The sequence below is a fragment of the Oncorhynchus clarkii genome, chromosome 27 (assembly GCF_045791955.1).
Source record: "Oncorhynchus clarkii lewisi isolate Uvic-CL-2024 chromosome 27, UVic_Ocla_1.0, whole genome shotgun sequence".
Taxonomy (NCBI): Eukaryota; Metazoa; Chordata; class Actinopteri; order Salmoniformes; family Salmonidae; genus Oncorhynchus; species Oncorhynchus clarkii.
In genome coordinates, this window is record NC_092173.1 from 31,349,784 (window position 1) to 31,361,991 (window position 12,208).

At 46.1% G+C, this 12,208-nt stretch overlaps 1 protein-coding gene across 1 annotated transcript in view; it reads left to right on the forward strand.

Annotated features, from left to right (window-relative positions):
• LOC139385609 (protocadherin Fat 3-like) overlaps positions 1 to 12,208 on the forward strand; it is a 213,911-nt gene that overhangs the window by 71,226 nt on the left and 130,477 nt on the right. Inside the window, exon 2 of the mRNA XM_071130817.1 lies at positions 9,540 to 9,857. Coding sequence (XP_070986918.1) covers positions 9,540 to 9,857 — 318 coding nt within the window. The remainder of the gene's footprint in view (positions 1 to 9,539; positions 9,858 to 12,208) is intronic.

The window sequence follows — 12,208 nt, forward strand, 5'->3', positions numbered from 1 at the left end:
GGACAGATGGGAGACTCTAGCAGCTCTGGACAGACGATGCGCACTGTAGGCCTGGTGCGTGGTGCCGGCGCTGGTGGTACTGGGCCGAGGACACGCACCTCAGGGCGAGTGCGGGGAGGAGGAACAGAGAGTACTGGGCTCTGGACACGCACAGGAAGCCTGGTGCGGGGGGCTTCCACCGGAGGGCTGGTGCGTGGAGGTGGCACTGGATAGACCGGACCGTGCAGGCGCACTGGAGCTCTTGAGCACCGAGCCTGCCCAACCTTACCTGGTTGAATGCTCCCAGTCGCCCTGCCAGTGCGGCGATGTGGAATAGCCCACACTGGGCTGTGCAGGCGAACCGGGGACATCATGCGTAAGGCTGGTGCCATGTACGCCGGCCCAAGGAGACGCACTGGAGACCAGATGCGTAGAGCCGGTTTCATGGCACTTGGCTCGATGCCCACTCTAGCCCGGCCGATTCAAGGAGCTGGTATGTACCGCACCGGGCTATGCAGCCGCACCGGGGACACCGTGCGCTCCACAGCATAACACGGTGCCTGCCCAGTCTCTCTTGCTCTCCGGTAAGCACAGGAAGTTGGCGCAGGTCTCCTACCTGGCTTCGCCATACTTCCTGTGTGCCCCCTCCCAATACATTTTTGGGGCTGACACTCCGGTTTCCATCCCTGCTTCCGTGCTGCCTCTTCAAACCGCCGCCTCTCCGCTTTCAAACCGTCGCCCCTCCAGCTCTGCCTTGGGGAGGCGATATTCCCCCGGCTGTGTCCAGGGTCCATCACCGTCCAACTCGTCCTCCCATTGTCCATTCCTCCTTGCTCTGCTTTTGTTTATAATCTATTTCACTTGCTTTGGCCATGTAAATATATTTTTCCCATGCCAATAAAGCCCTTTGAATTGAATTGAGAGAGAGTGAGGAAGAGAGGTAACTATGGAAAGAGAGCAGGATGGAGAGAGAGAGAGAGAGAGAACAGGGGACCAACTTAACACAGAATGAATTACAACTAACCTTGAGCATTCAGTGGTCCCATGGGACATACATAATGGCTGTGTGTGTGTGTGAGGGTTGTAAGTGGGGCCTTCTGTAGCTGGTTTATCATTGCAGAAATAGATAACAGTGGTGTGAATATGTAAGTGTTCCCTGATTTTCTCTCTGCTTCATGAAAAATGTCAAGATACTCTTAAAATGATATGTGTGTGTGTGCGTGTGTGTGCGTGTGTGTGCGTGTGTGCGCGCGTGTGTGTGTGTGGCTTCATCGGTAGAGTAGAGGTGTATTTATCTTCATTACAGTGAACAGTATAGAGACCTCGTGGTTCAAGTGTTAATGTCACATTCACCAGTATAGTGAAATGCCTTTCCTGCAAACTCCAAACAGAACAATGCAATACTCAATAACAATGTATTACTAGAAAACCACACACCAGAAATAAGAATAGGAAATATAAAATACACAATAAAGTAAGTAAGTAGGCATTGTCATGACGTTGCCCTCTTTGGGTACAGCAAGCCCCATCCCCCTCTCCCTGTCTCCTACACCCAGGCTGCTGTGGTCAGAGAGAGGTCGTAAATTCCTGGAGGAGATGATCTCCTCTTGGCCACAGTATAGAGAGAGAGAGTGCATTTTCATAGAAGAGAGCAAAGGAATTTCTTCCACCTCACAGAACTTGAGGTTCGAACAACATTTATGTTCTGGATAAGGTATAAAAGATCGGTGAAGAATCCAGCTACAAACTGGTCCGTTTGGTACAATTTTGTGGAACTCATGGGACACAATACGGCCACATTACCATAACGCTGTTTATATAATAGCCTCAGAAATTAGGTTTACATCTAATTGTTGTATAAGATGAATGAGTGAGGATGATACTGTTTGTAAAATTGTGTAATGTGATTTTAGACTGTTTAATGAAGGAAACTCCAATTCCCTTTTGAGTTGAACTAAATCAGAGGACCCAGAGCCCAGTTAGGGTCGGGCATCCTGGGACAGGCGCTTTTCTGCAACTCCCGAATAAAACCCCCACTTTGAGAATTTCTCAACAGACCATGTTTCTCTCCTTTACGAGAGGACAAAGGTTGCAGACCAGCTTACCTTCGATAACGAGAGGGCCAAGGTTTGAGACCAGACTGCTGAATCTTTTAACCATCCCACGTGGTTAAACTCTTAGACTATCGATATTGACAGAATAATAACAAGTCTTTGATATTAATTACTAGTCTGCAGCTAGGAATTCGGTATCATTGAACGCGAAAACCGACAACCGCCAAAACATCTATCCATAACGACATGAATGAATGTCACTCTGAACTATCCATTCTAACCACGACAGAGAGGGCGGACAAACTCTCCAACAGAAACAAACTTTTCAACAGAGACCCCGACGACACACTGAGCGTAAAAAATATATACTGATTGCAGTTATTCCCGAATGAGTGAGCGTTCATGTGCAAAGGATTAGCATTTCAATTGTTATAATTATCAACTGTGTCTTATCTCAGTCGACCCCCACTTCCCTTTTGTACACCAAGCCGCAATGCCGGTTTATCCCACTAGGGAAACTCCATTATAATTTCCTTGTAACAATCTACTGTTTGTTTATGCATTTCTATGAATTACTTAGTTAGTAAATACATTATTTTAAGACAATTGATGTATGGATGACTCATAGTGAAGACGGTTCGTGCAGATAACCAACAATTTCGGAATGAGAGGTAAAATAAATCATTCATTAATCAGAAGACTATTGATCAGATATGAACATTTCTGAAAAGTTATATTAGGAAAATTATAACTTTGTAATCTGAATATTTTCCTTGGTGCCCCGACTTCCTAGTTAATTACAGTTACATGATTAATCAGTTTAATCGCGTAACAATAATTACAGAGAGTCATTTGATAAAGATGTATCTTCAGTTTAATGATGCTAAAGACACGACAGCATACTATATACAGGAAATATGATAAAAGTCCGTTTCAATGCCAGATTTACATGTGCAAGTGTACTGGAGAGATGGAGGTAGATACTGTACAGTCGTGGCCAAAAGTTTTGAGAATGACACAAATATTAATTTCCACAAAGTTTGCTGCTTCAGTGTCTAGATATTTTGTCAGATGTTTCTATGGAATACTGAAGTATAATTACAAACATTTCATAAGTGTCAAAGGCTTTTATTGATAATTACATGAAGTTGATGCAAAGAGTCAATATTTGCAGTGTGGCCCTTCTTTTTCAAGACATCTGCAATCCGCCCTGGCATGCTGTCAATTAACTTCTGGGGCACATCCTGACTGATGGCAGCCCATTCTTGCATAATCAATGCTTGGAGTTTGTCAGAATTTGTGAGTTTTTGTTTGTACCTACCTGCCTCTTGAGGATTGACCACAAGTTCTCAATGGGATTAAGGTCTGGGGAGTTTCCTGGCCATGGACCCAAAATATTGATGTTTTGTTCCCCGAGTCACTTAGTTATCACTTTTGCCTTATGGCAAGGTGCTCCATCATGCTGGAAAAGGCATTGTTCATCACCAAACTGTTCCTGGATGGTTGGGAGAAGTTGCTCTCAGAGGTTGTGTTGGTACCATTCTTTATTCATGGCTGTGTTCTTAGGCAAAATTGTGAGTGAGCCCACTCCCTTGTCTGAGAAGCAGCCCCACACATGAATGGTCTCAGAATGCTTTACCTTTGGCATGACACAGGACTGATCGTAGGGCTCACCTTGTCTACTCCGGACAAGCTTTTTCCCGGATGCCCCAAACAATCACAAAGGAGATTCATCAGAGAAAATGACTTTACCCCAGTCCTCAGCAGTCCAATCCCTGTACCTTTTGCAGAATATCAGTCTGTCCCTGATGTTTTTCCTGGAGAGAAGTGGCTTATTTGCTGCCCTTCTCGAACACCAGGCCATCCTCCAAAAGTCTTCGCCTCACTATGCGTACAGATGCACTCACACCTGCCTGCTGCCATTCCTGAGCAAGCTCTGTACTGGTGGTGCCCCGATTCCGCAGCTGAATCAACTTTAGGAGATGGTCCTGGCGCTTGCTGGACTTTCTTGGGCGCCCTGAAGCCTTCTTCACAACAATTGAACCGCTCTCCATGAAGTTCTTGATGATCCGATAAATGGTTGATTTAGGTGCAATCTTACTGGCAGCAATATCCTTGCCTGTGAAGCCCTTTTTGTGCAAAGCAATGATGACGGCACGTGTTTCCTTGCAGGTAACCATGGTTGACAGAGGAAGAACAATGATTCCAAGCACCACCCTCCTTTTGAAGCTTTCAGTCTGTTATTCGAACTCAATCAGCATGACAGAGTGATCTCCAGCCTTGTCCTCATCAACACTCTGTCTGCTTGTCCTTTTGTGGCAGGTCTGAAATGCAGTTAAATGTTTTTGGGAGATTCAGTTCATTTGCATGGCAAAGGGGGACTTTGCAATTAATTTAAATTCACCTGATCACTCTTCATAACATTCTGGAGTATATGCAAATTGCCATCATACAAACTGAGGCAACAGACTTTGTGAAAATTAATATTTGTGTCATTCTCAAATCTTTTGGCCACGACTGTATGTATAGGGGTAATGTGACTAGGCAACAGGATATATGTATGTGAGTGTGTGTGCAGGTGTGTAGAGTCAGTATAAATGTATGTGCATATTATGTATAGATGAACAAATTATGGAGTGAGTGTTTGTGTGAGTGTTGGAGGGACAGTGTGTGTGTGTGGGGACTGTGAGTGTGCATAGATGTAATAAAAGGTTAATACCAATGCAAGGTTAACTCATATAGTCCATGTAGCTATTTAGTTAGGTATTTGTCAGTTGTATTGCTTGAAGGTAGAAGCTGTTCAAGAGCCTGTTGATGTCAGACTTGATATACCAGTACCGCTTGTGTGCGGCAGCAGAGAAAATAGACTATGGCTTGGGTGGTTGGTGTCTTTGACGATTTTCAGGGCCGGCCTTCCACACCTCCTGATATAGATGTCCTTGATGGCAGGGAGCTCGTCCCCAGTGATGTTCTGGGCTGTCCACGCAAGCCTCTGTAACGTCATGCGATCGAGGGCGGTGCTATTGTCATACCAATCAGTGATGCAGCCAGTCAATATGCTCTCAATGGTAGAGCTGTAGAACGTTTTGATAATTTGAGGGCCCATGACAAACTTTTTCAACCCCATGAGGGGATAGAGGCACTGTTGAGTCTTCTTTACGACGGTGCCTGTGTGTTTGGACCATTTTAAGTCCTTAGTTATTTGGACACAGAGGAACTTGGAGCTGTCTACCTGCTCCACTGCCGCCCCGTCGATGTGGATGGGGAGTGCTAACCCCCCATTTCCTGTAGTCCACGATCAGCTCCTTGGTCTTGTTGACGTTGAGGGAGAAGTTGTTGCTCCGGCACAACACAACCAGGTCACTGATCTTCTCCATGTCGGCTGACTCATCGTCGCTGGTGCTCCTACCTATCACATTGTGTCGTCAGCGGACTTCATAATGGTGTTGGAATCGTGCGTGTCCCACAGTCATGGGTGAACAGGGAGTACAGGAGGGGACTAAGCACACACCCCTGTGGGGCCCCTGTGTTAAGCTTCAGCTTGACGGAGGTGATGTTGCCTACCCTCACCACCTGAGGTCGTTCCTTCAGTAATTCCAGGATACAGTTGCAGAGGGTGTGTGCGTGTGTGTGTCAGTGTGTGTGTCAGCGTGTATATGTTAGGGTTGCATGATGTCAAACTTTGTCCTGTCGTGATTATGTACCCATAAAACATAAAACACAGTGATTTACAATTGTATCATCTCCTATTGGCCAACCCAATGTGTTTCTGTGTGTGTATCAAATCAAATTTTATTTGTCACATACACATGGTTAGCAGATGTTAATGCGAGTGTAGCGAAATGTTTGTGCTTCTAGTCCCGACAATGCAGTAATATCTAGTAATCTAACCTAACAATTTCACAACAGCTACCTTATACACACAAGTGTAAAGGAATTAATAAGAATATGTACATAAAAATATATGAATTAGTAATGGCCGAGCGGCATAGGCAAGATGCAGTAGATGGTATAGAGTACAGTATATACGTATGAGATGAGTAATGCAAGGTATGTAAACATTATATAAAGTGACATTGTTGAAAGTGGCTAGTGATACATGTATTCCATCAATTTTTCCATTATTAAAGTGGCCAGAGTTGAGTCAGTATGTTGGCAGCAGCCACTCAATGTTATTGATGGCTATCTAACAGTCTGATGGCCTTGAGAGAGAAGCTGTTTTTCAGTCTCTCGGTCCCAGCTTTGATGCACCTGTACTGACCTCGCCTTCTGGATGATAGCGGGGTAAACAGCCAGTGGCTCGGGTGGTTGTTGTTCTTAATGATCTTTTTGGCTTTCCTGTGACATCGGGTGGTGTAGGTGTGCTGGAGGGCAGGTAGTTTGCACCCGGTGATGCGTTGTGCAGACCTCACTACCCTCTGGAGAGCCTTACGGTTTTTGGCGGAGCAGTTGCTGTACCAGGCAGTGATACACCCCGACAGGATGCTCTCGATTGTGCATCTGTGTTTTTGGTGACAAGCCAAATTTCTTCATCCTCCTGAGGTTGAAGAGGCGCTGCTGCTCCTTCTTCACCACGCTGTCTGTGACCATTTTAGTTTGTCCGTGATGTGTACGCCGAGGAACTTACAACTTTCCACCCTCTCCACTACTGTCCCGTCAATGTAGATAGGGGGCTGCTCCCTCTGCTGCTTCCTGAAGTCCACGATCATCTCCTTTGTTTTGTTGACATTGAGTGTAAGGTTATTTTCCTGATACCACACTCCGAGGGCCCTCACCTCCTCCCTGTAGGCCGTCTCGTTGTTGTTAGTAATCAAGCCTACCACTGTAGTGTCGTCTGCCAACTTGATGATTGAGTTGGAGGCGTGCATGGCCACACAGTCGTGGGTGAACAGGGAGTACAGGAGAGGGCTGAGAACTCCATTGTGGAGCCCCAGTGTTGAGGATCAGCGGGGTGGAGATGTTGTTACCTACCCTCATCACCTGGGGGCGGCCCGTCAGGAAGTCCAGGACCCATTTGCACAGGGCGGGGTCGAGACCCAGGGTCTTAATGACGAGCTTGAAGGGTACTATGGTGTTAAATGCTGAGCTGTAATCGATGAACAGCATTCTTACATAGGTGTTCCTTTTGTCCAGATGGGTTAGGGCAGTGTGCAGTGTGATTGCGATTGTGTCGTCTGTCGACCTAGCGCAGTAGTCATTTAGCAGTAGTCATTTAGCTCAGTTACCTTAGCTTTCTTGGGAACAGGAACAATGGTTGCCCTCTTGAAGCATGTGGGAACAGCACACTGGGTTAAGGATTGATTGAATATGTCCATAAACACACCAGCCAGCTGGTCTACGCATGCTCTGAGGACGTGGCCGGGGATTCCGTCTGGGCCTGCAGCCTTGGCGAAGGTTAACACTTTTAAATGTTTTACTCACGTGTATGGGTGTGTGTGTCAGTATTCAGGGGTCAAAGTTCTCCGTCAATGCGACAGATTTCCTTCATGTGGATACTGGAGAGGTCATTTTTTTTTAGATCAGTGTACATCTCTGGGGGATATGTCTGTTCCACCAAATATCTTCTCAAATACATGTATTCTCAAATATGAGATTTTCTCTGTTACGCTGTGTGCACTGAACTGACATGCATGATTGTTGCTGGCCCTTCCATGTTCAGATGAAGGGAATGAAATAGTTTATAATGCTCACCACCGCGGCGCTCAACTCAAACAGCGGTGTGTCATTCAAATCCTATACTTCATCACTCAGGATGTAACTTTCCTGTGTTACTAGTTTTTGCCTTATAATGTAGGTTATTAAATGTAACTAGTTATAATGTAGTTATTAACATGTAATCAGCTGACCTATTCAGCTTGTTGTTGTGTGAACATTTTCCTCTCGAAGCACATTCCAGTTTCGAGAGCCGTAGGGTGAGAGACAAGTAGTCAATACAGACTTTTTAAAGTAGTTTTGAACAATTTTTTAAGAGAGGGGGGGATCCCAGTTTTACATTGCTACCATGTTTATTTCTGTACCCCCTCAATTGCTTGTGTGGCATCGTTTTTACAAATGCAGTTATAGCCATAGATTCAAGCATGGTTTAGGTGCAGCTGTGCAACAGAGCTCTTAAAGGGCAATGACATACATTGTAATAAACCCCCCCCTCAATTTTTTAAGGGTTTTTCTTTATTTAAAAAAAAACTATTTTCTACATTGTAGAATAATAGTGAAGACATCATAACTATAAATAACACATATGGAATGATGAAGTAACCAAAAAAGTCTTCAACAAATGAAACAAGTCAAAAATATTTTTCAACAAATCAAAATATTTTATATTTGACATTCTCCAAAGTAGCCAGCTTGATGACAGCTTTGCACACTCTTGGCAATCTCTCAACTCTCTCAAGCGTGTGCGTGTTCCATTAGAGTATTTCTGCTGGTAGAAGCAGTTGTCCACTTCCCACATCTTATCACACAACGTCCTCATGACTCTCCATGTTGGACACAGTACACACTAATCGTTCCCATCATGTTATGGTGTGTCTTACAATCTCAAGTATGCCTGAAAGCTTAACTAACTACTCTTATCGTAAATATCTCATGAGTCTCTCTGTTGTAATGCATGAGATCTAATGGAGGAGCAGAGAGCTTGATGCTGAAGATGTGTTGAGCAGTGGGGGCTTGGTTGGAGTGGCATTCATTCTAAATGGGTGCATAGCTCTAATGTACTGTGGGCCAGTCAGCATCACTTATGTCACAGCCAGGGTTTGAATATGGATGTTTGTTTACTGAAGGGAGAAATCGGCCACTTAGAGAGCAGCCAAGTCAAGTCTATCAGATAATGAACACACAGCCACGGAACGCTATTTACACACACACACTAAACAGAGTGGTTAAGGGCAAGTGCAGAAATGACGTCAGGTTTGGTTAAATGAACCACTCTATCCCTGGGCTGTAGAAAATGGATCATATGTTAAACATGTTGAGTCTGGTCTTGATACACACAGAGCTGTTGGAGATGTGTGAACATTGACCAGAACATTGTCTTGGCTTTTGTTTGGGCTTTTACTATGTGTTGGGCACTTAACGGTGTATGTATATGAAGTATACAGCATTTCACTTTTATTCTTAGGAGGTCCAGATTTAGAAATATTGACCACACATTCATGTCTGTTGATGTAGACGGTACATGGTCGACCAGAGGATTGTCTGTTTTCTAAGGAGTATTCTGAGGCCAACCACACTTCTTTTATTGGCTCTTTCTATGTGGCCGTTGACTTCATGTATTGGTATTTCAAGTATTATGAGATTGTGAGTTAAACATTTGTCAGTTTAGCTGAACCAAAATAGTTTTGTCTTTATGCATTTATTAACTTATTAAAAACACGGAAACAAACTAATGTTCTTCCACCCCCCTCTGTCCGCCCCTGTAGAAGCCGATGTGAACGTTGACTAGATGTTAGAATGTAAGTTAAACAACCTAGGCCTAACTTTTCTCCCTCCCTCTCTCCACCCCTCTAGGTGTCATCTACACCACAGACACTCTGGACCGCGAGACCAAGGACTCCTATTGGCTGACGGTGTACGCTGCAGACCACGGGGTGGTGCCCCAATTCGCCATCATGGAGGTGTACATCCAGGTAGAGGACGTCAACGACAACGCCCCCCTGACCTCTGACCCTGTCTACCACCCCGTCGTCATGGAGAACTCTCCCAAGGACCTGTCGGTTATTCAGATCCAAGCCCAGGACCCGGACGCCACTGGGGGAGCAGAGAGACTGAGCTACAGGATAGCTAGTGGGAACCCACAGAACTTCTTCACCATCAATACCAGGACCGGTGAGTGGAGAGGGGGAGATGGTGTGTGTAGAGTGTGGGGGGAGGGGGAGATGGTGTGTGTAGAGTGTGGGGGGAGGGGGAGATGGTGTGTGTAGAGTGTGGGGGGAGGGGGAGATGGTGTGTGTAGAGTGTGGGGGGAGGGGTGATGGTGTGTGTAGAGTGTGGGGGGAGGGGGAGATGGTGTGTGTAGAGTGTGGGGGGAGGGGGAGATGGTGTGTGTAGAGTGTGGGGGGAGGGGGAGATGGTGTGTGTAGAGTGGGTGGGTGGGGGGGGGATGGTGTGTGTAGAGTGTGGGGGGAGGGGGAGATGGTGTGTGTAGAGTGTGGGGGGAGGGGGAGATGGTGTGTGTAGAGTGTGGGGGGAGGGGGAGATGGTGTGTGTAGAGTGTGGGGGAGGGGGAGATGGTGTGTGTAGAGTGGGTGGGTGGGGGGGGATGGTGTGTGTAGAGTGTGGGGGGAGGGGGAGATGGTGTGTGTAGAGTGGGTGGGGGGGGGGGGTGGTGTGTGTAGAGTGTGGGGGGGAGGGGGAGATGGTGTGTGTAGAGTGTGGGGGGAGGGGGAGATGGTGTGTGTAGAGTGTGGGGGGAGGGGGAGATGGTGTGTGTAGAGTGGGTGGGGGGGCATGGTGTGTGTAGAGTGTGGGGGGAGGGGGAGATGGTGTGTGTAGAGTGGGTGGGGGGGCATGGTGTGTGTAGAGTGTGGGGGGAGGGGGAGATGGTGTGTGTAGAGTGTGGGGGGAGGGGGAGATGGTGTGTGTAGAGTGTGGGGGGAGGGGGAGATGGTGTGTGTAGAGTGTGGGGGGAGGGGTGATGGTGTGTGTAGAGTGTGGGGGGAGGGGGAGGTGGTGTGTGTAGAGTGTGGGGGGAGGGGATGGTTGTGTATGTGTGTGAGAGCACAGAGACTGAGTTACAAGATAGATAGCTACAGTTGTTCTTCACAATCAATACCACCATCAATGGTGATGGGTTTGTATGCAGTGTGTGTAGTAGTGTGTGAGGTGTGTCAGGTTCGTGAGTGTCTGGGTGTCTCATCTGGTTAAATAGGGCTCTGCTGATGTTGGCTGGCCCTGCAGGACATGTCTTTGGCTGGGGACTTGTGTATCCTTGAAGTTCGTGTGTTTTCTCCCATCTGCACCAGCGGGAGGGGGAGGTGTTTTTTTGTCTCTGCTTCAATTTTAATTACAGGTTTTAATCTGAGAATCTGTAAGTGTGTGTCTATCGAAATCTTTGTCTGAATATGAATGTGTCTGCTCTTTGTGTGTGTGTGTGTGTGTGGTTGTCTCTCTCCTGTCTGTCTGTCTGTCTGTCTGTCTGTCTGTCTTTTATGTTGCTGAGAGTAATTCTGGGAAACTGCTTATTCACACACATAACTGATCAGTGTGTGGTCCCAGACAACATGACCGGGAAGATTTAGTTGACCAGAAACATACACATTGGGGGCGTAACTGTTTAGGGCATCCACCCATGGTGCTCAGAATGACAGACATCACATTTACATTATGATAATGCATCTTAACAGAACATGCAACTCCTGTAATGAAGCATATAATACATTTTTTAAACATTTGCCAGAATGCAATTCACGGGAAAACACCATTCTAAACAGAGCACCTGGGGAAACACCATTCTAAATAGAGCACCTGGAAAAACACCATTCTAAATAGAGCACCTGGGGAAACACCATTCTAAACAGAGCACCTGGGGAAACACCATTCTAAACAGAGTACCTGGGGAAACACCATTCTAAACATAGCACTTGGAAAACACCATTCTAAACAGAGCACCTGGAAAAACACCATTCTAAATAGAGCACCTGGGGAAACACCATTCTAAACAGAGCACCTGGAAAAACACCATTCTAAATAGAGCACCTGGGGAAACACCATTCTAAACAGAGCACCTGGGGAAACACCATTCTAAACAGAGCACCTGGGGAAACACCATTCTAAACAGAGCACCTGGGGAAACACCATTCTAAACAGAACACCTGGGAAAACACCATTCTAAACAGAGCACCTGGGGAAACACCATTCTAAACAGAGCACCTGGGGAAACACCATTATAAACAGAACACCTGGGAAAACACCATTCTAAACAGAGCACCTGGGGAAACACCATTCTAAACAGAACACCTGGGAAAACACCATTCTAAACAGAGCACCTGGGGAAACACCATTATAAACAGAAACCTCATGCGAGCAGTTCCATATGTGACAGAGATAAACATCTTTGTTAGAAACTTAGAAAGAGGAGTAATCTAAAGATACAACAACTAGGATGGGTTGCTAATATGACTAGGATCGCACCTTTGGCTTCTGGACATCAAAATAAAGTTGATATGAAAACCAATAGA